The 24,452-nt window shown below is 50.2% G+C and overlaps 1 protein-coding gene across 1 annotated transcript in view; it reads right to left on the bottom strand.

Annotated features, from left to right (window-relative positions):
- LOC119965026 (ran-binding protein 17-like) overlaps nt 1-24,452 on the bottom strand; it is a 1,262,848-nt gene that overhangs the window by 1,181,880 nt on the left and 56,516 nt on the right. Inside the window, exon 3 of the mRNA XM_038795235.1 lies at nt 10,964-11,054. Coding sequence (XP_038651163.1) covers nt 10,964-11,054 — 91 coding nt within the window. The remainder of the gene's footprint in view (nt 1-10,963; nt 11,055-24,452) is intronic.

Below are 24,452 nucleotides of genomic sequence, written 5' to 3'. Positions count from 1 at the left end.
AGCCCAACGAGTCTGCTCCGCCATTCAATCATGGCTAATATGTTTCTCATTCCCATTCTCCTGCCTTCTCCCCATAACCCCTGATCCCCTTATTAATCAAGAACCTATCTATCTCTGTCTTAATGACACTCAATGATTTGGCTTCCACAGCCTTCTGCAGTAAAGAGTTCTACAGATTTGGCAGCACGGTGCCGCAGTGGTTAGCATTGCTCCCTCACGGCGCCGAGGTCCCAGGTTCGATCCCGGCTCTGGGTCACTGTTTGTGTGGAGTTTGCACACTCTCTCCGTGTTTGCGTGGGTTTTTCCCCCATAACCCAAAGATGTGCAGGGTAGGTGGATTGTCCAGGCTAAACTGCCCCTTAATTGGAAAAAATGAATTGGGTACTCTAAATTTATTTTAAAAAGAGTTCCACAGATTCACCACCCTCTAGCTAAATAAATTCCTCCTCATCTCTGTTTTAAAGGTTCGTCCCTTTATCTGTCATGGTGTCCTCTGCTTCTAGTTTTTCTTGCAAGTGGAAACATCCTCTCCAAGTCCATTCTATCCAGGCCTCACTGTTTCTTGTAAGTTTCAGTAAGATCCCCTCTCATCCTTCTAAACTCCAACGAGTACAGACCCAGACTCCTCAACCGTTACTCATACGACAAGCTCTTCATTCCAGGGATCATTCTTATGAACCTCTTCTGGATCCTTTCCAAGGCCAGCACATTGTTCCTTAGATACGCAGCACAAAACTGCTCACAATACTCCAAATTGGGTGTGACCAGAGCCTCATGTAGCCTCAGAAGTACATCCCTGGTCTTGTATTCTAGCCCTCTCGACATGAATGCTAACATTGCATTTGCCTTCCTAACTACCGACTGAACCTGAACGTTAACCTTAAGAAACTCGTGAACAATGACTCCCAAGTGCCTTTGTGCTTCTGATTTCCTGAGCATTTCCCCATTTAGAAAATAGTATATGCCTCCATTTCTCCTTCACAACCTCACACTTTTCCACATTGGATTCCATTTCCCACTTCTTTGCGCACTCTCCTAGCCTGTCCAAGTCCTTCTACAGCCCGCCTGCTTCCTCAATATTACCTGTCCCTCTAGGGTCCACCCACCCCCCCCACCTCTTAAATGCAGCCGACATCCTTGACCCCCTACACCCCACCCCCAACCCCCGCAAGAGGGTCAGCGAATGGACCTATCCACTTTCGGATTCAGTACTGTATTACAGTCCCCCCACCAATATTAACTGGTGCGTATCCAAATTCGGTATGGCAGCCAACATCTCCTTCATCAATCCGACATCGTCCAAAATCTAAGCGTGTACTCTAACCAGCACCACCAACCTCCCCTCCAAAGCAGCCGTTACTATTACATACCTACCCCCCTGATCCACCACCTCCACCTGGAACCTCACTTTCTTACCCACCAGTATCATTAGCCCTGGGCCCTGCTAATAATAATAATAATCTTTAGTGTCACAAGTAGGCTTACAATAACACTGCAATGAAATTACTGTGAAAAGCCCCCAGTCGCCACATTCTGCGCCTGTTCAGGTACACAGAGGTAGAACTCAGACTGTGCAATTCACGTCTTTTGGGTCGTATGGGAAGAAACTGTCGAAACCGGAGGAAACCCACGCAGACACAGGGAGAATGTGCACACAGACAGTGACCCAAGCCGGGAATCAAACCTGCGACCATGGCGCTATGAAGCAACAGTGCTAACCACTGTGCTATCAAAACCAAGTGGAATACCTGACTCACCCAACCCTTCCGCAGCCTCACCTTGTCACTCACCCTCAGATGGCTCTCTTGCAACAACACCACATCGTATTTCAAAATCTTCAAATGCGAGAAAACCCTCGCTCGCTTCACCTGTCCCCCCAACCCTCCCACGTTCCACGTCACCTCCCACACCTCAGGTGACAGGACCGGAATCACAGCAGGGGTGGAGGCATCTCGAACATGTCACGAATCGTCGAGTGTGCCAGGATGAAGACAATGTGCACACTGCCCGGCTTATCGGGCACAGACATGCATGATGTGCAGCTGAGGGTCACATATCAGCTGCACGTTCAAGTGGAACTCTTTTTGGATTGTGTAGAGTGGCCTCTCATCTGCAGGCACTCGTAGGTGACATGCATCCCGTCGATCACAGTCTCGACCCGGGATACATCGTCGATGACGGCGAACCCCGCTGTCCTGGCATTCCTGTGTGCTCGTCCACATTGAAATGGATGTATTGAGCCGACTTGGGTCTCCGATAACACCGCGGATGCACCTGTACACAGAGGTCTGTGAGATCCAGGACAGGTCCCCACTCAGCACCTGGAAGGACCCTTCGCGTAAAAGATTAGGGCAACTGGCATCTTGACGGCCACTGGGAGGGGGTGTCTTCGCCCATACCCCCTTGGTGCCAGGTGTGCCATCATCTGGCAGATATGTCACACTGAATGAATGAATGAATTAATGAAAATCGCTTATTGTCACTAGTAAGCTTCAATGAAGTTACTGTGAAAAGCCCCTAGTCACCACGTTCCGGCGCCTGTTCGGGGAGGCTGGTACGGGAATTGAACCCTGCTGCTGGCCTGCCTTGGTCTGCTTTCAAAGCCAGCAATTTAGCCCTACAGCCCCACTGTCTCCCTGCTCAGCCGGAATCTTCGAAGACATGCCTGGTCCGGTAGGTGCTTGTACGTCAGGTGCTGCCGGTACACACGAGGCCTCATGCAGCGCCTCCTTGGCACATCATCCTTGGCCTATTGGGTGGCCAGCCCTCCATCCTGGTCGGCTGCCTCCTTTTTCTCTGGGGCACGCTCCACCGCTGCACGCTCCGCTGCTTCAGCTTTCTCCTCCTCCTCGAGCAGCTCCAGCTTGTACAGCCGCAGGGCATCCCCAAGGGCTGTGCTGACTAGGAGGAAGGCCTCCATTGCTGGTTGAATTGCAATGTCTATTGTCTGCAAGGGGGTGAAAGGCCGACATGTTAGCATGGTGCGTACCCCCATGTCCAACCAGATCCACTGGCCTACATGGTGGCCCTGGTGTGCGCTGCAAGCACTGCCCCCGCATATCCCCCCCCGCCATCTCCGCATCCCTGACTCTGTCGTTCTCTGGCCTTCCTCCCTGCTGCGAGGGGTACCAACGACCACTGTAGGGGTTACAGTGGGCATTGCCTTGTGTAGGCCACGTGATGCCCCACTAGCAGGTTGCGGCCGATTGGGCGGTGGGGTCACCCATACAGCTAGTGTCACTGCAGAACCAGGGGCTAAAGTGGGTCGTCAGTTGCAGCAAGGTGGCTGCCTTGCAGGCTGCGACAATAGCAGTCTATGACTGGACATCACCCCAGTCCCGTGGTGGCGGTGGGGGGGGTGGGATGTCACCCTGGCCAGTTCCCTAATCACCCTTTCCCCTCACCCCTCTGGCAGGCACCCTCCCCTCCCACCCCAGCCAGCAGCAATCGCGCCTCGCTGTGTCCTATCTCCTCTCTCTCCCTCATCAGCCACAACACCGTTTTCATCATTTGTAAAAGCACAAGTGAACTGTGCCATCAGGAACTTGGCCCATCGGAGGTGGAGAATTATGGAGGCCCCGGAGAATACAGGGAGGGACCGCTAATGACATGCAAACGGTGTTTATCCACGTTTGTTCTGGACCGCATCGACGTCGTTGTCGAGGCCACTAAGAATTATGATTTGGCTTCAAATCAGCGCCCACCATGAATTTGGCATGGGAACCAATTCGCCACGCAATCGCGTTTCCCAATTTCAACGTCAACTAAGAGAATCCCGCCCAGGATTCTTTTGAAGAAGGCATATTTGAAAAATATACGACTTGCAAAGTGAACCTCCTCCCCTGTGTATGTATTGGATTTTGATCAATATTTTTAATTAAAAGTACTTGAAAAATTGTGAATACCCCCTTAAACGATTGTCATTGAGACAATGCTTTGTTCCATCAGATTGTAGCTTTTATTTATTCGTGAACTAGGCAATAAACAGTGCATCTTTAAAGAGACACAGAAATAGCGCAAAGAATGAAGGGCACGGGTTGTAAATGTGTTGAATAATTTACTGTTAATAATTGAGCCAGAGGTAAATCTGAATTATAAGACAGACACTAGGATGTCAGAGAAACTGGTGCATTTGGAATTAATCTGTCTTTTATCTCGGTGAATGAGGTCGGCAAGACCGTTTTATGTTTTGCTTTTCACGCAGGGATACATTCATCCTTCCAGAAGATCTGAGAATACAGCACTGGCATACAAATATTAAGAAATCAGAGAAAAGTCCATTTGCCATGTGTTTTTAGATTACTTTATTCTCTTGTGATGACTTATGCCAGAAGTACAAACCCACAGAATCAGGAACAACTCCAATTCAGCAACAAAAGGACAATTATTTAATTTGTACCATGGTCAAGGTTTTTCACCTTCACTTGCATTGGTTTTTGGGACACAAAATATGGTGATGGCCGTTGTGAAGACAATCAGATTTCCCTCCAGAATTAAGGTTACAAAACTGAACTGACAGCAATATGTCCATCACTTCACCCACAGCTAAACATCAGACAGAGAGCAATCAGAAACACACTTCAGCACGGCATTTAAAATTTCAACTTGCACCTTGAAACCTACCGGCAAAGCTACATTTCGAGACATGGCAATGCAATTTTCCAACCTCCCACCACAAGACCTCATAGAGTCATAGATATTTACATAATGGAAACAGGCCCTTCGGCCCAGCTTGTCCATGCTGCCCAGTTTCTATCACTAAGCTAGTCCAGTGTTCTTCAAACTTTTTTTCCGGGAACCCATTTTTACCAACCGGCCAACCTTCAGGACCCAACCCAGCCGACCTTCGCGACCCACGCCGGCCGACCTGCGCGACCCACCATTTTCTCTTACCTTGTTTGCTGCTGCCAAAAATGGAGGAAATGGTTTTGGGTCCCTTTGGCCCTCGTACACGCTCCTCCAATGGAACCTGTGTCGGAAAGTATGGAGTCTCCATCTGTCCAAAGTTGTGATTTTTTTTCCTGTAAAGTTTTATCAAATAACCCCCCGCCCCGTACTTGTAAAAAATAATAAAAAATAAAATGAGTAAAATAAATGAAAAAAATGAATAACCCCCCCCCCCCCGAACTTGTAAAACAAATAAATGAATAAAATAAACGGGAAAAAAATGAATAAAATAAATGAATAAAAGAATAAAAACCACTACAGAACTTGTGAAACAAAAAGCTGCAACCGTTTAAAAAAAATAGCGGCCGCCCTGCGCATGCGAGCCTGATTATCGACGCGCATGCGCAATGCGGCCAGATTTTTTTACATTTTCGCGGAATGCGCATGCGTGCCGATCATCATGCACGCATGTGCAATGCGACCAAATTTTTTTTTTAACACGGTCGCGGTCGCTTGCAGCCGGCGTTATGAAAAGCCGGCTGCTGGGCGGGGATTTGCGCGATCGGGAGCGCCACGGAGAACGGCACCGCGACCCTCCCAACACCCGCCCGCGACCCACCCGCAGGTCGCGCCCCCAACTTTGAAGAACACTGAGCTGGTCTCACGTGCACGCATTTGGCCCATTTCCCTCTATACCCACCCTGCCCACGTAACTGTCGAACTACTTTTTGCACTAAATATCCAATTCTTCTACTCTGATACCTGGCGCACATCTGTTCAACCTCTTCATCGGAAACTCTGTCACACCAAATCTCCAGCACCATTCCACTCGAAGACCTGTCGCACTACAACACCCCAAGTCTGTGACCACTCATACTTAGTCTCTACCAGTTCCCCACTCCGAGAATTGTCACTCTAATCTCTTCCCACCCTTATTCAAAGCCACATTACACTAAATCTCCAACCATCCAACATCGAGACCTGTTGCTCTAGATTTCCACCCGACCCAACTCCAAGACCTGTTTGTATTGAAACGTTGCTTTCTCCAACACCTGCCACTGTGGATTTCTGTCCCCCCGAAGCTGGGAGATCAGCAGTGGAGGATGCATCTCTTTCCGACCACAGTGGACTATCGAAACTCCAATGTCAGAAGGACACAGAACTCCAGGATTCAGCATCGGCAAGCCTGTTTTTTCCCTCACCTGACACTGCATTTAAACATTTCCTGATATAAATGACAAGATCGCGACCAATTTCAATGCTCTTCAGCTAAGGAAGCTACAGCTAACTGTCTGATGAGACCATCAATTCACGTGACACGTGGTTAGAAGCGAACAGTGGTTTTAATCGTCTTACAACAGAGCCTGCCTGTGACGAGATGAACTCTAGATGAACTGGCAGGCAGGCTCACAACAGCAACCTTTATACTTCCGGTTAGGGGGAGGGGCCATGGGCGGAGCCATGGGCGGAGACAAGGGTGGAGCCCAGTACAAACTCCTCATCTCCCCCTACGGGTAGAGCCGCGCAACTACACATGATCTAGTACAAGGTACGGGCTCAACACATGTTGTACAATACAGTGTGGATTATTAGTGTTTATAATTCACCACATTCACCCCCTGTGAAAAACATCAAGTCCGGCAGGGGTGATGGCTTACAAATTGAGTCTGTCCGGTGGTCGAGTTGTCCGTTGTGATTGGCGGAGCACCGGGGTTGCAGCCTCTTCTGGTGGCTGGACGATCACGGTTGGTTGGGGTACGATGGCGGACTCCGGGGGTGATTCTGTCCGAGCTTCATACCCGTCTGGTTCGACTGGGGACTGGGGGCGCTGGTGCGCGGAACATGTGTAGCGACCCGGTAGGTGCGGGGGCGTGGGGCGCGACGAGTTGGGTGGGGTGTAGTGTGAGGGGTACCTCGGCGGTGGTAGTGATGGAATTCGATCCTGCCGGCGCTAGGTCCCGGAGGGATACAGTGTCCTGACAGCCGTCAGGGTACTCTATGAAGGCGTATTGGGGGTTTGAGTGTAGTAGAAGCACTTTCTCTACGAGTGGGTCAGTTTTGTGTGCCCTGACGTGCTTCCGGAGGAGTACCGGGACCAGTGTCTTCAACCATGCTGGGAGCGAAGCCCCCGTGGTAGTGCCCCTAGAAAAAACAAAGAGCCGCTCGTGAGGGGTCTGGTTGGTGTCGGTGCATAGGAGGGATCTAATAGCGTGGAGCGCATCGGGGAGGACTTCCTGCCAATGGGAAACCGGGAGATTCTTAGACCGGAGGGTCAGTAGGACGGTCTTCCAGACCGTCGCATTCTCCCTCTCCATCTGCCTGTTCCCCCTGGGGTTATAGCTGGTAGTCCTGCTCGAGGTGATGCCCTTGTCGAGTAGGTACTGACGCAGCTCGTCGCTCATGAAGGACGAACCCCGGTCGCTGTGTACGTAGCTGGGGAAACCAAACAGGGTGAAGATACTATGCAGGGCCCTAATGACAGTGTGGGAAGTCATATCGGGGCACGGGATAGCAAAAGGGAAGCGGGAGAACTCGTCGATGACATTCAGGAAGTACACATTCCGATTATTCGAGGGAAGTGTCGCTTTGAAATCGATGGCAAGGCATTCAAAGGGCCGAGAAGCCTTGACCAGGTGGGCCCTGTCTGGTCTATAGAAGTGCGGTTTGCACTCCGCACAGATCGGGCAATCCCTGGTGATGGCTTTTACCTCCTCAGTGGAGAAAGATAGATTTCGGGCTTTGACGTAGTGGGCGAGTCGTGTGACCCCCTGGGTGGCAGAGGTCATTGTGGATGGCTTTCAGGCGGTCGCTCTGCGTGCTGGCACACGGGCTGCGGGACAGGGCATCTGGGGGCTCGTTGAGCTTCCCCAGTCGATACATATCATATTTGTAGGTGGAGAGTTCGATCCTCCACCTCAGGATTTTATCATTTTTAATTTTGCCCCTTTGCGAGTTGTCAAACATGAAGGCAACCGATCTTTGGTCGGTGATGAGGGTGAACCTTCGACCTGCGAGGTAGTGCCTCCAGTGACGTACAGCCTCCACAATGGCTTGTGCTTCCTTTTCGACAGAGGAGTGTCGAAGTTCTGAAGCGGAGAGGGTTCGGGAGAAAAAGGCGACTGGTCTCCCTGCCTGATTTAATGTGGCTGCAAGAGCGACCTCTGAGGCATCGCTCTCAACCTGAAAAGGGACGGATTCATCCACCACCCGCATTGCCGCTTTGGCGATGTCCTCCTTGATGTCCTCAGCCGACAGGGGGAAAAGTGTGGCCTTAAATAGTGGGTGGGCTTTGTCCGCATATTGAGGGACCCACTGGGCCCTGGGACAATGAGGGAGAGGGAGTTCTACAGCATACGGTCTGGGTCGGGGCCCAGGACTCCGTTTTCCACGACATAGCCGAGGATGGCTAGCCTGGTCGTGCAGAAAACGCATTTCTCCATGTTGTAAGTGAGGTTGAGTTTCCGGGCCGTCTGGAGAAATCGATGGAGGTTGACATCGTGGTCCTGCTGGTCATAGCCGCAGATGGTGACGTTATCCAAGTACGGAAACGTGGCCCGCAGCCCGTACTGGTCCACCATTCGGTCCATTGCTCGTTGGAACACCGAGACCCCTTTCGTGATGCCAAAGGGAACCCGGAGGAAATGGAAGAGGCGGCCATCGGCCTCGAACGCCATGTAGTGGCAGTCCTCTGGGCGGATTGGGAGCTGGTGGTATGCAGACTTCAGATCCACCATGGAGAAAATACGATACTCGGCGATCTGATTCACCATGTCTGCAATCCTGGGGAGGGGGTACGCATCGAGGAGCGTAAACCGATTAATGGTCTGACTATAGTCCACGACCATGCGGAATTTTCCCCCGGTCTTGACGACCACCACCTGAGCTCTCCAGGGGCTGTTACTGGCCTCTATGATCCCCTCACGTAGGAGCCTCCGGACCTCGGTTCTGATAAACACCCTGTCCTGCAGGCTGTACCGCCTGCTGCGAGTGGCTACGGGTTTACAGTCCGGAGTGAGATTAGCAAAGAGAGGAGGGGGGGTGGGGGGGAGATTCGCAGCGTGGCTGGGCTGCAGATGGTGAGTGGGGGTAAGGGTCCGCCAAAGCTGAGGGTGAGACTTTTGAGGTTACACTGGAAGTCAAGTCCCAGTAAGAGTGGGGCACAGAGTTCGGGCAGGACGTATAGTTGAAAATTAGAGTAGCTAGCGCCTTGGATCGTTAGGGTCGCGACGGTGCGCCCTTGGAGGTGAACAGAGTGGGAGCCCGAAGCGAGGGGGATAGTTTGCCGTGCAGGAAAAACAGGGAGCGAACAGCGTCTTACCAGATCTGGGTGTACGAAGCTCTCGGTGCTCCCGGAGTCGAAGAGGCACGGTGTGCTGTACCCGTTGATTTTAACGGTCATCATGAAGTTGCGGAGGTGTTTCGGATGCGACTAGTCCAACGTGACAGCGCTGAGTTGTGGGTAGTCGACGGCTCGATCAGCTGTGCTGGAGTGGCCCCGTGATGAATGCCCGCTGAGGTCACAGTCTTCGATCTGGGTTGCTGAGTTTGGAGAGGATGGAGCCCAAGATGGCCGCCCCCGTGGATCGCACATGGTGGGCGGCGAGGAAGATGGCGTCCAAGACGGCGGCCCCCATGAGTCGCCGTGGCTGGCCGCGTGGTGAGGGTTTGCCAAGATGCCGGCCCCCATGGGTCGCACGTGGTGGGTGAGGGCGGAGTCGGAGTACAGGCCGCGGTGTTATGGGGCCTGCGGGCCTGCAAATTCAGGGAGCGAGTGCTCTGGGCTGCGGGAGGGTTTGAGGCTGGAACTTTCTTCGCCAGACATACTCTGGCATAGTGTCCTTTGCGACCGCAGCTGCTGCAGGTCACGTTGCGGGCCGGGCAGTGCTGCCACGGGTGCTGGGGCTGGTTACAAAAGTGGCAGGCTGGAGTAGCATAGTGGCTGGGTGGCCGCGCGGCGCAGGCCTAGGGTAGTCGCTGGTCAGGGGCTCATGACGGGGTCGCGGAGTCCGCGGGGAACGAGGTGAGGCTGCGGAACAAGACCTCCACAGTAGTGGCGAGTTCTACAGTGTCTTCTAAGTTTTGGGCCCCCTTCTCAAGCAACCGCTGGCGCACGTAATTGGATCTGAGGCCTGTAACAAATACATTGTGGACAGCGAGTTCCCTATGTTCTGCAGCATTTACAGCTTGGTAATTACAGTCCCGGGATAAGGTTTTAAGTCTCTTAAGAATTCTTCTAGCGATTCAGTGGGGCGCTGGCGGCGAGTAGTAAAAACGTGTCGCAGTAGACCTCATTGACAGGCCTCACGTACATTCTGTCGAGTAGGTCCAGGGCCTCTGTATATGAGCCGGTACAATTAAGTTGAGTAGATATACGATGGCTCACCCTTGTGTGCAGTAGGCTGAGTTTCTGCTCCTTCGTAGTTTCTGTAGTGCTTGCTTCAGCCAGGTAGGCCTTAAAACATCGGAGCCAGTGTGAAAAGATTTCCTTCATCTCTGCATCCTGTGGGTCAAGTTCCAGTTGATCAGGTTTGATTACTGATCCATGGTCATTCCTTACTGTTTCTTAAGACGATTAAATTGATGAGACCATCAATTCACGCGACACGTGGTTAGAAGCGAACAGTGGTTTTAATCGTCTTACAACAGAGCCTGCCTGTGACGAGATGAACTCTAGATGAACTGGCAGGCAGGCTCACAACAGCAACCGTTATACTTCCGGTTAGGGGGAGGAGCCATGGGTGGAGCCATGGGCGGAGCCAAGGGTGGAGCCCAGTACAAGCTCCTCATCTCCCCCTATGGGTAGAGCCGCGCAACTACACATGATCTAGTACAAGGTACAGCCTCAACACATGTTGTACAATACAGTGTGGATTATTAGTGTTTATAATTCACCACACTGTCACAATACAACTATCACATGGCTCTAGTCAGCTGATTCAGCACAGAACATGAGTCTGGTTATGTGTAGATTGATAACTGATATCCAGCACTACAAAGAATTAAGTAAAGCATCTGTAATAATGCAATCTATAGCTCAGGGTGTGATTTGAAGTGAAGCAAAAAAAAATCTACTCACTGATGTCGATTCTTTGCTGCAATGGCAACGGGTTCACCCGTGATACAAGCTTCGAAAGGCACGTGGCTGCCAGCAGCTGAGCGTATGAAGTCTACAATAAAAAAAGTTCAATCAAAAATTATCAGCCCAGGAAGAGCCAGATTCTTCTGCCAGACATTACACTGCAACAACTTTAGAGAACCAGGAACACAGAACATAAATCAAAGCAACAAAAAATGCAACCTGCAACGTAAAGATATTCACTGCCCATCAGACCCACGTGGGTCCAAACAAATTATTCTCACTGCATTTCTTTGTTAATTTGGCACCTTCGTGGATATTACAGACGAGTAATGTTTTTGCCCAGCTGATCAGTCTAGCTGATCTCAGTTAGGGTTACTTCAACTGTAGCCCTGTAGGCCTGGCTGAGATCAGCTAAGTACTGACCTGCAATGAAACTTGGTCTGACAACTGTGGCGGGAAAAAGGAAAACTCAGAAACAATCAGTCATGGATATGAGCAAGTCGTTTATTTCTTACTCTGCAGAGGACACGTTCCTCTAACCACAGGAGAGAGAGGAAGGCACCCCGAGCGCAGCAACCTTCAGTCTTTATGCATTCAAAAGATAAGCAGGTTAAACACAGGCATTCATGTAGACTATGGCTGGCTGTGCTTCTTACTAGTATTTCTCCATTCCATATAAGGAGTTGTTTTTCTCCTGGCTTTACTATCTCGTCCTTCATACAGCTGGCATATCAGTTTTGCAGCTCCTCTCTCTAACCGTGCACACACACACACACAAACAAATGCCTGCAGCTTTGGTTAATCACACTATTAAGCAGTTATTCAATATTAAGTATTAAAATTGTCCATTACACAACTTAGTGCTAAACCTAAAAATACACATGAGTTAGGAGCATGAGTAACTTGGCCCTTCGAACCTGCTCTGTCATTCTGTGTGGAGGTTACACGTTCAACCCATGTGTCTGTGTGGGTTTCCTCTAGGTGCTCCAGTTTCCTCCCACAGTCCAAAGGTGTCCAAGTTAAGTGAATTGGCCTTGCTTAAATCTCCCTTAGTATCTGTTGTGTTATGCTGCTTCGGATAACACAAGCTGCTTCCTTGTTGTAGTCTCTCCGAAAGGATGCTCCAGACTATGAAATGAGTTCAACGTGTTTATTGAACTAATAACACAGTTCTTAAATGAGTTTGACAGTCTGCTAATCTACCTCTCTAGTAACTCAGTCTAACTCAGTCTAACTATACCCGCTTGCTCTAAGCCACGTGCTGGGGTGTGATGCTGCTCATCAACCCTGTCAAACTCTCTAGATGTTGATCTGTGGAAAGAGGTGGAGCCTGCATGCCCTGTCCTTTTATATGGGTCGTGTAGTGCCCCCTTGTGGTAATGCCACCTCTGGGTGTCCTGATTACCTTTTGGTTGTATCACTACAGTATCCAAAGATGTTCAGGTTGGGTGCATTGGCCGTGATCAATGTGAGGAGTTGCAGGGATAGGTTAGGGTGCTCTAAGAGAGAGAGACAACATGAACCTTCCTTGTCTGAATGCAGCTTTCAACTGCCCAAAACAAAAGTAAAACACAAACCCACAAACAGCTTCCAGCTCAAAACAAAAGTAAAAGCCAGAGATACAATCCAGCTCTACCCACACAATGACATCACTGCAGATATTTGATAAGCACCCATTTAATAACGGTATACTCCCATGACAGTTGCTTCTAATGCATTTACATTCATCCTTAAATAAGGAGACCAATATTGTACACAGTACTGCAGATATGATCTCATTAATGCGCTAGATAATAGAAGCATAACCGCCCTACTTCTACATTCGGAGTACTGTGAGCAGTTTTGGGCCCCATATCTAAGGAACAATGTGCTGGTCTTGGAAAGGGTCCAGAGGAGGTTCACAAGAATGATCCCTGGAATTAAGAACTTGTCGTATGAGGAACGTTTGAGGACTCTGAGTCTTTACTCGTTGGAGTTTAGAAGGATGAGAGGGGATCTTCTTGAAACGTACAAGATACTGCGAGGCCTGGATAGAGTGGACATGGAGAGGATGTTTCCACTTGTAGGAAAAACTAGAACCAGAGGACACCATCTCAGGTTAAAGGGACAATCCTTTAAAACAGAGATGATGAGGAATTTCTTCAGCCAGAGGGTGGTGAATCTGTGGAACTCTGCCACAGAAGGCTGTGGAGGCCAATTCACTGAGTGTCTTTAAGGCAGCGATTGATAGGTTCTTGATTAATAAGGGGATCAGGGGTTATGGGGAGAAGGCAGGAGAATGGGGATAAGAAAAATATCAGCCATGATTGAACGGCGGAGCAGACTCGATGGGCCAGGTGGCCTAATTCTGCTCCTGTGTCTTATGGTCTCATGGTCTAATCAGGAAATAGTTTATGGCTGCCTTCTGTTTCCTGTTGGCTAGTCAATCTTCTATTAATGCTGATGTGTTACCTCCTTGAGAATGAGTTTTTATTTTCTGCAAGAACCTTGGATGTGGCACCTTATTAAATGCCTTCTGGAAATCTAAGTACAGTACATCCACTGGTTCCCCTTCATCTACAGCACATATGACTCCTTCAGAGAAATCAAATAAATTGGTTTCCCAACTATGTAGACTGATTGCCTTGATTTTTTCTAATTTCCCTGCCATAACATATTTAATAATAACATTTTCCCAATGACAGATGTTAAGCGAAGTGATCTGTAGTTTCCTGCTTTCTGTCACCCTTCCATTTTGAATACAGGAGCTATATTTGCTATTTTACAATCTAACGGCACTTTCCACAAATCCAGCGAATTTTGAAAAATTAGAACCAACACATCACTAGCCACTTCTTTTAAGACCCAAGGATTAAATTCCTCAGCCCCCATGATTTGTCAGCCCACAGTTTGCCAAGTGCTGGTGATTGTAATTTTCATGAGCTCCTGATTTACAGCTATTTCTGGGATGTTACTGGGATTGTATTGATCTTCTATCGTGAAGATCAATACAAAATACTTGTTCAATTAATCTGCCATCTCTTTATTTTCCCTTATTAATTCTCCAGACTGTTTCTATCGGACCAAAACTGACTTTTTAAACTCTTTTCTTTTTTAAGTATCGATAGAAACTCTTAACATCTTCTTTATATTTTTAGCTAGCTTTCTCTCGTACTCTAATTTTTCCCTCCTTATTAATCTTTTTGTAATTCTTAGTTGTTCTTTATATTCTGTGCAATCTTCAAAGATCAGAAGAGATCCTCACATATATTCTTGGCAAAATGCTGGCAATATATACAGGTCCATCAGAAACTCAAACAGATGGGTTAACGCTGTATATTGAGTGTAATATAGCAGAGCCAGAAAGGACCCTCTCCCACACCAGTCTTTGTTTTAAAAACAGAAAATACGCAAAATACTCAGCAGCTTTGGCAGTCAGAGTGAAACAGAATTAATGTTTCAAATTAATGACTTTCCATCAGACCCAACATGTTTAATGCAAGTGCAAAGACAGGGAAAGGGGTGAAGGGCGTTCAAACAAAAGTATAGGTCTGCAACAGAGTTGGAAGATATGAGAGACTAACTTACAAAAGGGATGCTCTTGCAGGATACCGAACAAGACCCCAATTTCTGTTAGGATACCAGATGACGACCCCAAACAATTCTTCTATTTGTGAAACTGAGGAAAGGATACTTCACCTCAGGAGTGATGGCTGTGACTAATACGTATATTTTATGTTAAAACAAACTTTAATTTAAACACAGAAGTATCCATATCAACATCAAGTAAATAGCATTACAATTATCAGTCAAACAGTTATTAAATTAAAGAAAAACTTGGAATTTACTATCCATACCTGCTACTAATTCCAATTATGTAACAATACGGACTTTCGGTTGCGGCGATGCGGAGCTAAGCCGCACGTTCGGTAGCTTCCACTATTTTTGGACTTTCGGGCTCTTTTAAGGGCCCGCAGCAGTGCTGGTTGGACTTTTCCCCTGGTGAGAACACATCCACTGTGCTCATCTGCCGGTGGATGGACTGGACCAGGGGTGGGGCGGTCAAAAAATCGGCTTTGGAGCAGAGAAAGGTGCGAGGCAGGAAAAACAAGATGGCAGAGGGCGGGGAACCGGCAGCGTGGCAGCAGTGGGCACAGGAGCAGCTCCATCGCTGCTTCAGGGAGCTGAAAGCTGAGATCCTGGACCCGTTTAAGGCCTCACTGGAAACTGGCAAGGATGGAGGAGATGGAGAACCGCTCCCGTCGGAAGAACCTGCGGATTTTGGGCCTCACGGAGGGGCTGGAAGGTTCAGATTTGGGGGCCTACATGGTTGTGATGCTGAATTCGTTAATGAGCACGGGGCCGTTCCACGGACCCTTGGAGCTGGAGGGGGCTCATCGAGTGCTGTTGAGGAAGCCCAGGCCGAACGAGCCGCCTAGGGCGGTATTGGTCTGTTTTTAACCGCTTCATTGACCGTGAGTGTGTGCTGAGATGAGCGAAGAAGGAAAGAAGCAGCAAGTGGGAGAATGCAGAGATCAGGATCTATCAGGACTGGAGCGCGGAGGTGGCGAAGAGAAGGGCTGGTTTCAATCGGGCAAAAGGAGTGCTTCACAGGAAGGGGGTGAAGTTTGGCCTGTTACAGCCGGCTCGCCTCTGGGTCACTTACAAGGACCGCCAGCTCAACTTTGAGTCTCCAGAGGAGGCCTGGGCCTTTGTCCAGGCAGAGAAGTTGGACTCGAACTGAGGACTGGGGGGGCTGGGGAATGATGTACATAGTCCGGTGGCTCTGTCCTCCTTGGTATCCTTTCGTTTTTATTGGCTGTGTTTGATGTTGCCTTTTCGCTGTTCTGCTTTTTCGCTTTTTGGGGCTGTTATTTATTTATTGGGGTGCTTTTTAGTTTTTTCACTGGTGGAGGGTTGGGGAGCTGTTCGCGGTCCCGCTGGGTCAGGTGCCCGGCTTTTTCCCACATGTCGGGTCGGGGGGGCGGGGTTTGGGATGGAAGCGCGGGCTTTCTTCCCGCGCTGGAGGAGGAGGGGGCAGGGCCGGCATTGGAAGGGGGGATTGGTGGTTGTGTTGCATGGGGGGGGGGGGGGGGGGGGGGGGAGGTCGTCGGGATGGCGGGAGCAGCCGGGGTCAGCAGGAGTCGGCTGGCTTACGGAAGTACAATGGTAGGGGTTACGCAGCTAGGGGGGGCCCTAGCTTTGGGGGGGGGGGGGGGGTTTGCAGGGTTGCTGCTGCAGAGGCCGTAGGGAAACGGCTGGTGATGGGGGAGGCGGGGGGGGGGGGGTCTGCCACCGTGGGGAACGGGCCTGAGGGGTTCTCTGGGCACGTGGTGAGCCAAGGGAGTGCTATGGCTGACCGGCGCAGAGGGAGGGGGAAGACCCCCCAGATCCGGCTGGTCACATGGAACGTGAGGGGGCTGAATGGACCGGTGAAGCGCTCCCGGGTCTTGGCACACCTGAAGGGGCTGGGAGCGGACGTAGCTATGCTCCAGGAGACGCACCTTAAGGTGGCGGATCAGGTGAAGCTGAGAAGAGGCTGGGTGGGGTAGGTGTTTCACTCGGGGCTTGATGCGAAGAATCGAGGGGTGGCAATCTTAGTTGGCAAGAGCGTGTCGTTTGTTGCGTCGAATGTGGTGGCGGACAGTGCAGGTTGATACGTAATAAGAACATAAGAACATAAGAACATAAGAACTAGGAGCAGGAGTAGGCCATCTGGCCCCTCGAGCCTGCTCCGCCATTCAATGAGATCATGGCTGATCTTTTGTGGACTCAGCTCCACTTTCCGGCCCGAACACCATAACCCTTAATCCCTTTATTCTTCAAAAAACTATCTATCTTTACCTTAAAAACATGTAATGAAGGAGCCTCAACTGCTTCACTGGGCAAGGAATTCCATAGATTCACAACCCTTTGGGTGAAGAAGTTCCTCCTAAACTCAGTTCTAAATCTACTTCCCCTTATTTTGAGGCTATGCCCCCTAGTTCTGCTGTCACCCGCCAGTGGAAACAACCTGCCCGCATCTATCCTATCTATTCCCTTCATAATTTTAAATGTTTCTATAAGATCCCCCCTCATCCTTCTAAATTCCAACGAGTACAGTCCCAGTCTACTCAACCTCTCCTCATAATCCAACCCCTTCAGCTCTGGGATTAACCTAGTGAATCTCCTCTGCACACCCTCCAGCGCCAGTACGTCCTTTCTCAAGTAAGGAGACCAAAACTGAACACAATACTCCAGGTGTGGCCGCACTAACACCTTATACAATTGCAACATAACCTCCCTAGTCTTAAACTCCATCCCTCTAGCAATGAAGGACAAAATTCCATTTGCCTTCTTAATCACCTGTTGCACTTGTAAACCAACCTTCTGTGACTCATGCACTAGCACACCCAAGTCTCTCTGAACAGCGGCATGCTTTAATATTTTATCGTTTAAATAATAATCCCGTTTGCTGTTATTCCTACCAAAATGGATAACCTCACATTTGTCAACATTGTATTCCATCTGCCAGACCCGAGCCCATTCACTTAACCTATCCAAATCCCTCTGCAGACTTCCAGTATCCTCTGCACTTTTCGCTTTACCACTCATCTTAGTGTCATCTGCAAACTTGGACACATTGCCCTTGGTCCCCAACTCCAAATCATCTATGTAAATTGTGAACAATTGTGGGCCCAACACGGATCCCTGAGGGACATCACTAGCTACTGATTGCCAACCAGAGAAACACACATTTATCCCAACTCTTTGCTTTCTATTAATTAACCAATCCTCTATCCATGCTACTACTTTACCCTTAATGCCATGCATCTTTATCTTATGCAGCAACCTTTTGTGTGGCACCTTGTCAAAGGCTTTCTGGAAATCCAGATATACCACATCCATCGGCTCCCCGTTATCTACTGCACTGGTAATGTCCTCAAAAAATTCCACTAAATCAGTTAGGCACGACCTGCCTTTTACGAACCCATGCTGCGTCTGCCCAATGGGACAATTTCTATCCAGATGCCTCGCAATTTCTTCCTTGATGATAGATTCCAGCATCTTCCCTATTACCGAAGTTAAACTCACTGGCCTATAATTTCCTGCGTTCTGCCTACCTCCTTTTTTAAACAGTGGCGTCACGTTTGCTAATTTCCAATCCACCGGGACCACCCCAGAGTCTAGTGAATTTCGGTAAATTATCACTAGTGCATCTGCAATTTCCCTAGCCATCTCTTTTAGCACTCTGGGATGCATTCCATCAGGGCCAGGAGACTTGTCTACCTTTAGCCCCATTAGCTTGCCCATCACTCCCTCCTTAGTGATAACAATCGTCTCAAGGTCCTCACCTGTCATAGCCTCATTTCTATCAGTCACTGGCATGTTATTTGTGTCTTCCACTGTGAAGACCGACCCAAAAAACCTGTTCAGTTCCTCAGCCATTTCCTCATTTCCCATTATTAAAACTCCCTTCTCATCCTCTAAAGGACCAATATTTACCTTAGCCACTCTTTTTTGTCTTATATATTTGTAGAAACTTTTACTATCTGTTTTTATATTCTGAGCAAGTTTACTCTCATACTCTATCTTACTCTTCTTTATAGCTTTTTTAGTAGCTTTCTGTTGCCCCCTAAAGATTTCCCAGTCCTCTAATCTCCCAGAAATCTTTGCCACTTTATATGCTTTTTCCTTCAATTTGATACTCTCCCTTATTTCCTTAGATATCCACGGTCAATTTTCCCTCTTTCTTCCGTCCTTCCTCTTTGTTGTTATAAACCTTTGCTGAGCACTGTGAAAAATCGCTTGGAAGGTTCTCCACTGTTCCTCAACTGTTCCACCATAAAGTCTTAGCTCCCAGTCTACCTTAGCTAGTTCTTCTCTAATCCCCTTGTAATCTCCTTTGTTTAAACACAAAACACTAGTATTTGATTTTACTTTCTCACCCTCCATCTGTATTTTAAATTCCACCATATTGTGATCGCTCCTTCCGAGAGGATCCCTAACTATGAGATCATGAATCAATCCTGTCTCATTACACAGGACAAGATCTAGGACCGCTTGTTCCCTCGTAGGTTCCATTACATACTGTTCTAGGAAACTATCACGGATACATTCTATAAACTCCTCCTCACGGTTGCCTTGACCGACCTGGTTAAACCAATCGACATGTAGATTAAAATCCCCCATGATAACTGCTGTACCATTTCTACATGCATCAGTTATTTCTTTGTTTATTGCCTGCCCCACCATCTCGTTACTATTTGGTGGCCGATAGACTACTCCTATCAGTGACTTTTTCGCCTTACTATTCCTGATTTCCACCCAAATGGATTCAACCTTATCCTCCATAGCACCGATGTCATCCCTTACTATTGCCCGGATGTCATCCTTAAATAACAGAGCAACACCACCTCCCTTACCATCCACTCTGCCCTTCCGAATAGTTTGATACCCTCGGATATTTAACTCCCAGTCGTGACCATCCTTTAACCATGTTTCAGTAATGGCCACTAAATCATAGTCCTTCACGATGATTTGTGCCACCAACTCATTTACTTTATTCCGAATACTACGAGCATTCAGGTAAAGTACACTTATGTTGGTTTTTTTACCTCTGTTTTGAATCTTAACATCTCCAGTTTTATTCCTTTTGTTATTACTGGGCCTATTCACTGTGCTCCCCTCAGTCACTGTACCTTGTACTGTCGCCCTTATGGATTTCTGACTATGTCTTCTCTGCCTTGCACTTTTCCCCTTCCTTTTGTTTCTGTCCCTGTTTTACTACCTTCCAACTTCCAGCATTGGTTCCCATCCCCCTGCCACATTAGTTTAAACCAGGGGTGGGCAAACTTTTCCGTGCAAGGGCCGCATTCAGAAATTCACAATTCACAAAGGGCCGCATAGTATATTAAGTAAAATAATTACGTCACCCGGTTATGATTCTGGGCGCCTCATATAGGACATAGAACAGTACAGCACAGAACAGGCCCTTCGGCCCTCGACGTTGTGCCAAGCAATGATCACCCTACTCAAGTCAACGTATCCACCCTATACCAGTAAGTAACCCAACAGCCCCCCCACCCATTAACCTTTAAAAAAAAATTAAAAAAAAAAAAAAAAAAAATTTTTTTTAAAAAAATTTTTTTTTTTTTTTTTTTTTAATGACTTGGTGGGCCGCAGAAATACCTTTGGCGGGCCGCATGCGGCCCGCGGGCCGTAGTTTGCCCACCCCTGGTTTAAACCCTCCCCAACAGCTCTAGAAAACACCCCCCCTAGGACATCGGTTCCAGTCCTGCCCAAGTGCAGACCGTCCGGTTTGTACTGGTCCCACCTCCCCCAGAACCGGTCCCAATGCCCCAGGAATTTGAATCCCTCCCTCTTGCACCATCTCTCGAGCCACGCATTCATCCTATCTATCCTGACATTCCTACTCTGACTAGCTCGTGGCACTGGTAGCAATCCTGAGATTGTTACCTTTGAGGTCCTACTTTTTAGTTTAACTCCTAACTCCCTGAATTCCGCTTGTCGGACCTCATCCCGTTTTTTACCTATATCGTTGGTGCCTATGTGCACCACGACAGCTGGCTGTTCACCCTCCCGCCCTAGAATGTCCTGCAGCCGCTCCGAGACATCCTTGACCCTTGCACCAGGGAGGCAACATACCATCCTGGAGTCTCGATTGCGTCCACAGAACCGCCTGTCTATTCCCCTTACGATCGAGTCCCCTATCACTATAGCCCTGCCATTTTTCTTCCTGCCCTGCTGTGCAGCAGAGCCAGCCACGGTGCCATGAACCTGGCTGCTGCTGCCTTCCCCTGGTGAGCCATCTCCCTCAACAGTATCCAAAGCGGTATATCTGTTTTGCAGGGAGATGACCGCAGGGGACACCTGCACTGCCTTCCTACTCTTGCTCTTTCTTTTGGTCACCCATTTTCTATCTCCCTCAGTAACCTTCACCTGCGGTGTGACCAACTCGCTAAACGTGCTATCCACAACCTCCTCAGCATCGCGGATGCTCCAAAGTGAGTCCATCCGCAGCTCCAGAGCCGTCAAGCGGTCTAACAAGAGCTGCAACTGAACACACTTCTTGCACGTGAAGGAGCCAGGGACAGTGGACGTAATGGTGAGTGGTAGACTTCAGGGGGAGCGGGTGGTTCTGGTCAATGTGTACGCCCCCAACTGGGACGATGCGGGCTTCATGCGGTGAATGCTGAGCCGGATCCCGGACCTGGAGACGGGGGGTTTGATCTTGGGAGGGGACTTTAATACGGTGTTGGATCCGGCTCTGGATCGTCCGAAGTCTAGGATGGGCAAGAGGCCGGCGGCGGCCTCGGTGCTGATGGGGTTCATGGATCAGATGTGAGGGGTAGACCCTTAGAGGTTTTTGAAGCCGGGGGGTAGGGAGTTCTCCTTTTTCTCCCATGTCCACAAGGCTTATTCCGGATTGACTTTTAGTTCTCAGCAGGGCGCTCATCCCGAGAGTGGTGGGGGTGGAGTATTCGGCAATAGCCATATCTGACCATGCTCCGCATTTGGTGGACCTGGAGCTGGGGAGGGGAAGGATCAGCGCCCGCTGTGGAGGTTAGATGTGGGGCTTCTGGCAGAGGAAGAAGTATGTGGGCGTGTCCTCAGGGGTATAGAGGGGTATTTAGAAGCCAACGATAACGGGGAAGTGCAAGTTGGGGTGGTTTGGGAAGCGTTGAAGGCAGTGGTTAGAGGGGAGCTGATATCTATTCGGGCGTACAGGGAGAGGGGGGAGAAGGTTGAGAGGGAGAGGCTGGTGGAAGAAATGGTAAGGGTGGACAGGACGTATGCGGATGCCCCGGAGGAGGGGCTTTTGAGGAAGCGTCGCAGTCTCCAAGCGGAGTTTGATATACTGACCACCCGGAAGGCGGAGGCGCAGTGGAGGAGGGCACAGGGGGCGATATATGAGTATGGGGAGAAGGCAAGTCGGATGCTGGCCCACCAGCTCCGGAAACGGGAGGCAGCGAGAGACATAGGGGGAATCACAGATGCAGGAGGGAACTTGGTGCGGGGTGGCAGGGACATTAATGGGGTGTTCAGATCCTTTTACGAGGGGCTGTACCGGGCGGTGCCCCCTAGGGAGGTGGGCGGGTTGGACCGCTTTCTGGATAGGCTGGAGTTCCCAAGAGTAGAGGATGAACGGGTGGAGGGTCTAGGGTCCCCAGTCGAGTTGGAGGAGCTGATGGAGGCGCTGGGGAGCATGCAGACAGGGAAAGCACCGGGACCTGACGGGTTCCCGATGGAGTTTTAAAAGAAGTTTTCAGATCTGCTGGGCCCGCTGCTTGTGAGGACCTTGAATGAGGCGAGGGAAGGGGGGGGGCCCTGCCCCCGACGATATCTAGAGCAATAATTTCACTGATCCTGAAGCGGGATAAGGACCCCCTCCAGTGTGGGTCTTACAGGCCGATCTCGCGCCTCAACGTGGATGCAAAGTTGTTGGCGAAGGTACTGTCCAGAAGGGTGGAAGATGTGGTCCCGATGGTTATCCATGAGGACCAAACGGGGTTTATGAAGGGGAGGCAGCTGAATGTCAATGTACGGCGGCTTCTTAATGTTAAGATGATGGCGTCGGCGGCTGGGGAGGCGGAAATAGTAGCATCGATGGATGCGGAGAAAGTTTTTGACAGGGTGAAGTGGAGCTACCTGTGGGAAGGGCTGAGGAGGTTTGGTGAGGGATTCATCAGCTGGGTGAGGTTGCTGTACAGCTCCCCGATGGCGAGTGTGGTGATGAATGGGAGGAGGTCGGAGGGCTTTCGGCTTTCCCGGGAGATGTTTGGGGGGGGGGCACCGGTTGTCGTTGTACGCAAATGATTTACTGTTGTACATCACGGATCCGGCGGGGCGGATGCAGGAGGTGTTGAAGATACTTGGGGTGTTTGGGGACTTTCCGGGCTACAAGCTCAACGTGGGGAAAAGTGAGCTGTTGGTGCTGCACCTGGGGGACCAGGAGAGGGAGATAGGAGAGCTCCCGTTGAAGAGGGCGGAGAGGAGCTTTAGATACCTTGGGGTCCAGATAGCTAGGAGGTGGGAGGCCCTGCACAGGCTAAACTTTTCGAGGCTGGTGGAACAGATGGAGGAGGAGTTCAGGAGGTGGGATGCGCTGCCACTCTCTTTGGCGGGCAGGGTCCAGTCGGTTAAGATGACGGTGCTCCCGAGGTTTTTGTTTCTTTTCAAGTGCCTCCCCATATCGATTCCGAAGGCTTTTTTCAAGAGGGTGAATAAGAGTATTCTGGGGTTCGTGTGGGCGCGGAAGACCCCGAGAGTGAGGAGGATATTCCTGGAGCGAAGAAGGGAGGCAGGCGGTTTGGCGCTGCCCAACCTGTGTGGGTATTACTGGGCTGCGAATGTGCCAATGATTCGCAGGTGGGTGATGGAGGGGGAGGGTGCCACATGGAAGAGGTTGGAGGTGGCGTCCTGTGTGGGTATGAGTTTGGAAGCATTGGTGACGGCCCCGCTTCCACTCCCCCGGCAAGATATTCCACGAATCCGGTAGTGGTAGCGTCCCTCAAAATTTGGGGGCAGTGGAGGCGGCACAGGGGGGGGGAGTGAAGGCCTCAGTGTGGGCCCCGATACGGGGCAATCACCGGTTTGCACCAGGGAGAATGGATGGTGGGTTTTTGAGTTGCCATAGGGCAGGCATCAGGTGGATGGGGGACCTTTTCCTCGACGGGAAGTTTGCGACTTTGGAGGAGTTGGAGGGGAAGTGGGGCCTCCCCCCGGGAATGCTTTCAGGTATATGCAGATTAGGGCGTTTGTTAAGCGGCAGGTGGCGGAGTTCCCGCTGCTGCCGCCTAGTGGGGTGCAGGATAGGGTGCTCTCGGGGACGTGGGTCGTTGAGGGGAGGATCTCGGCGAGTTATCAGATGATGCAGGAAGAGGAGGAGACCTCGGTAGAGGAGCTGAAAGCGAAGTAGGAAGAGGAGCTAGGGGAAGAGATTGACGATGGGACATGGGCGGATGCCCTGGGGAGGGTGAACTCGTCCTCTTCTTGCGCACGGCTCAGCTTAATTCAGCTGGAGGTGCTGTATAGGGTGCACATGACTGGGGCCAGGATGAGCCGGTTCTTTGTGGGGGGGAGGACAGGTGCGGGAGGTGTTCGGGAGTCCCGGCGAACCACACCCACATGTTTTGGGCATGTCCGGCGTTGGAAAGGTTTTGGAAGGGGGTGGCGGGGACTTTGTCCAGGGTGGTCGGTTCCAGGGTGGAGCCGGGCTGGGGGCTTGTGATCTTTGGGGTAGCATCGGAGCCGGGAGTGCAGGAGGCGAGAGAGGCCGGTACCCTGGCCTTTGCGTCTCTAGTAGCCCAGCGTCGGATTCTCTTACAGTGGAGGGACGCGAAGCCCCCGAGCCCGGAGGCCTGGATCAATGACATGGCCAGGTTCATCAGGCTAGAAAAGGTTAAGTTTGCCCTGAGGGGGTCGATACAAGGGTTCTTCCGGCGCTGGCAGCCTTTTCTCGATTTCCTGGCGGAGGGGTAGAAGGTGGTCAGTCTCAGCAGCA

Source organism: Scyliorhinus canicula, chromosome 4, assembly GCF_902713615.1.
Source record: "Scyliorhinus canicula chromosome 4, sScyCan1.1, whole genome shotgun sequence".
Classification (NCBI taxonomy): domain Eukaryota; kingdom Metazoa; phylum Chordata; class Chondrichthyes; order Carcharhiniformes; family Scyliorhinidae; genus Scyliorhinus; species Scyliorhinus canicula.
Note: the sequence above shows the minus strand (reverse complement) of the source record. Positions and strands in the feature narration are given on the sequence as shown.